Genomic DNA, 3,323 nt, shown 5'->3' with positions numbered 1-3,323 from the left:
TCTGCCGCCAAGCGCAGGGTGGAGAAGGTTTCTCTTTGAGTGTGACTTACAGCTCTGGTCTTGAAATTGCACGGTTATGGTAAGTACTCGTGAGACTGATAACGCACGCGGGTTTTTCTTGTAATGCTATACGTACTTTTATGACAGTGTGGTACACATGTAATTAATTCGACTGATAGACAAGCGTGTATTATTTCTGCCTCTACACAGTGTAATAAAACAATTAGCAACTTCCATTTCCATGCTAAAGAAGAGACAAGTGACATTACATTAAAAAGAAGCATGTTGACTTGGTGACCAAACATAATAGTGTTCTAATTTGGAACTTTTATTTATCTATTTTTTGGAGTATACAGACTTCTCCTTTACGAGGTCGAACAAAGGAACAGTCTGATCGACGCGCTTAATATGTGTATATATATATATATATATATATATATATATATATATATATATTATATATATAATTATATTAATCAAAAGAATAAAACAAAAGCAAAAATATAAACGTGAGGCATATCGACTGATGTTTGTGTCAATTCTAGTTTTTATCCTATTGAAAGCGACCGTTCCGCTGAGATATATGACTGGGAAAATTCTTGAGTATATGTTACAAAACACCTTCTCAAAGTGTTCGTGTAGGATACCTAAAGAATGAAGGCACAGTCTACAAACATAGCTAGAAGGCTTCAGATTTATTTGGACTACTTAATTCACTTCTCAAGTTTTAATTTTTGAACATTAAAGTGTCGACGATAATTGATATATAAACTACCGGTGTTTCTCAAAACAGAGCAGTGTATTGTACTAAGTCTCAGCCAAAAGGCATATTGAAAGTTGATTTTTCATAGCATTTACCGTATAAATTAAGGCAATACGCGTTACCGACTCAATATTTTAGCATTTCAAAATCAGCATAAAAAACCTCTAACCAATTTTCAGAATTTTATTTTTAACAAAATCTAATTTTAATACCACAAACAGATATTTCAAAATTAAGACTAGACATATATCAATGACAACTCTTACAATTCCTGAAAATGCCATAACATACATTTCGGAAAACCATACAAAAGCGTGGACGCTCTTGAGCCTTTCCAAGGCAGTTTTTGGAAATAAAATTCTGTACTTAGCTAACATAACCACACACACACACACACACACACACACATACACACAAAAGCAAAAATCACAAGGCTCTTGCAGCCTGCTCTTTCTCTTGCATTGGTCTTAAGCACAGTTTTAATGTGTTCAGCTCACTAGCTGACTGACCAATGTCCGATTCTCAAACCGGACGAGGAGGGACGATATGAGCTCGTTCACTAAAAGCCAGCATCTCTATACTAAGTTAAGCAGTGAATTGTGTACTCGCTGTTAGTCGACTGCAGTGGGATGCAGCTGGGGTGGAGAAAAAGGACAGTAAAGGAGAAAGGTGTTTAGTAATCCACCAAGATGGATGCTATCCAAACGGGAGGGTTTGACGAGATAATCCTCACCCTCCCCCCGGTGATATCATTCAGTCATCTGGTCATTTCAGGAGAGGGTTACCACCTACAGTGTGCCCCGCATGGCACACTGAAGAAAAATTAAAGGTGCATTAAAGCGTAACTTCTTAGTCAACCACGTGCACTGCTGGCTGCCTTTTTACTTTTCATCAGTTCACCCTGGCCGCTTCTCATCTGTAAAGCTGTCCAGCTTCTTTACTTTTATCATGCTCCAATTTTCACAGCACATTTCAAAACAATTCTTTCTTCTGAACCACCCTAAGAGTCTACGATTGTGACTCAGTGGTCTCGTTAAAGTAATTTAAGAACTAAATCGATCATCTCTGATTACGATACATTTTCTCAAATTGAAGCTCCTCATCTATAATGGCAGTTTTCCAAAATTACAGATTTCACTTTCACTCGAAGGAAGTTATTTGCCAACCACCAAGTCATGTCCTCCGAATAGTTTAAAATCAGATGAAATTACTTCCGATAAACTGAACGCACTCGTTGTGGGAAAATCAATAAACGAGCATTACCAGCGACTGATCAAATCTAGTGCTTATGTTTTGGAAACGTGCAAAACAGTATATTCAGGCTGACTGGTGAATACTTTTTCCTTTACACTTTATCATTTTCAATGTATGACTAAACAAACACACACACATGTGTGTGTGTGTGTGCGCGCAAGTAAATATATAACCCACTAATTATATCACGTTAGAATTAGCTGCAATTATATCAGCAAGATTATTAATATTACTGCTAAATATCACAGCACTGATTAAGAAATTGAAGGCCATGTACGAAATTTGGTTGTGAAATTTTGTACAGTTTTCTTTGTTCCCTTTTTTGACATCTACTATCGTTTGATGTCTCTGACCTTAATGTATTCTTTTCTTTACATATATACCACAATTGCGCACAAACTCCGGCTGTTTTTATATATACTAAGTAATCCATGTTAAGAAGTGTTTATAAATCAGGCTATGAAAAAATATCCAGAATGCATGTGTAACAGCACCGAAGGATCGAGCGTTGTCATTTTCTGAAGGATAGTATTCTTACATAAGAACAATATAAAAAGTTCTTTCCTCAAAATACCTTTAATATGATAAAATCTTTTCTAGAGGATATAAAGGTTTAAACTTGTCACGAAATTACCATCCTGTGCAAAACAGGCCAAAGCAAGAATCATAATCACTAAAAACAGATAAAACTCAATACTTGTTATCAAAAGTCTTACTGACTAGTTTCCGTGAGGTCCCTCCCCCCTTTTTTTGGAGTTCAGTTATGAATACATTCCCAAGGCAACAATTACCCGAGTGCTTCAAGGGCGCCAAAGCGAATCTGTTTACTGCAAAAACAAGCTGCCAGAACACGACATAATTGCACATGATTGCAGACAGTGCTAGTCCGGACAAACGCATCTTCCTCCTCAGCTGCCAAAGAGCTGGTACAGTACGGTATTTCCGTTGCAAGAATACTTTTTCCAGAAAGGACTTGGAGAACTCTCATGTTACTAAATTTTTTTACTTAACGTTGAAAGCTAATGCCATTTTTACTAGTTATTTTGTTTAATCGAGTGACAATGATTGAACGAGTGTAAATCTAGTGATTTCAACGACAGGTCTAGGACCTATCCTGGAATTTTTAGCAATGTTTACTTTCTCTTAGTAGTTTCAACTTGAACTGCGTAGTTTGACACACACACACAATGTATAATACATACATACATACATATATATATATGTGTGTATATATGTATATTTATACAATATTTATATGTATATATATATTACATAAAATGTATGTCTATGTCTTTGAGTCCGAAAT

General features: G+C 36.0%; 1 protein-coding gene across 1 annotated transcript in view; it reads left to right on the top strand.

Annotated features, from left to right (window-relative positions):
- LOC136836674 (cell surface glycoprotein 1-like) overlaps nt 1-3,323 on the top strand; it is an 81,689-nt gene continuing 78,366 nt past the window's right edge. The window contains exon 1 of the mRNA XM_067101147.1: nt 1-79. Within this exon, the coding sequence (XP_066957248.1) occupies nt 77-79 (3 nt within the window). The 5' untranslated portion in view covers nt 1-76. The remainder of the gene's footprint in view (nt 80-3,323) is intronic.

Source organism: Macrobrachium rosenbergii, chromosome 56 (genome assembly GCF_040412425.1).
Source record: "Macrobrachium rosenbergii isolate ZJJX-2024 chromosome 56, ASM4041242v1, whole genome shotgun sequence".
In the NCBI taxonomy this organism is placed as follows: Eukaryota; Metazoa; Arthropoda; class Malacostraca; order Decapoda; family Palaemonidae; genus Macrobrachium; species Macrobrachium rosenbergii.
Note: the sequence above shows the minus strand (reverse complement) of the source record. Positions and strands in the feature narration are given on the sequence as shown.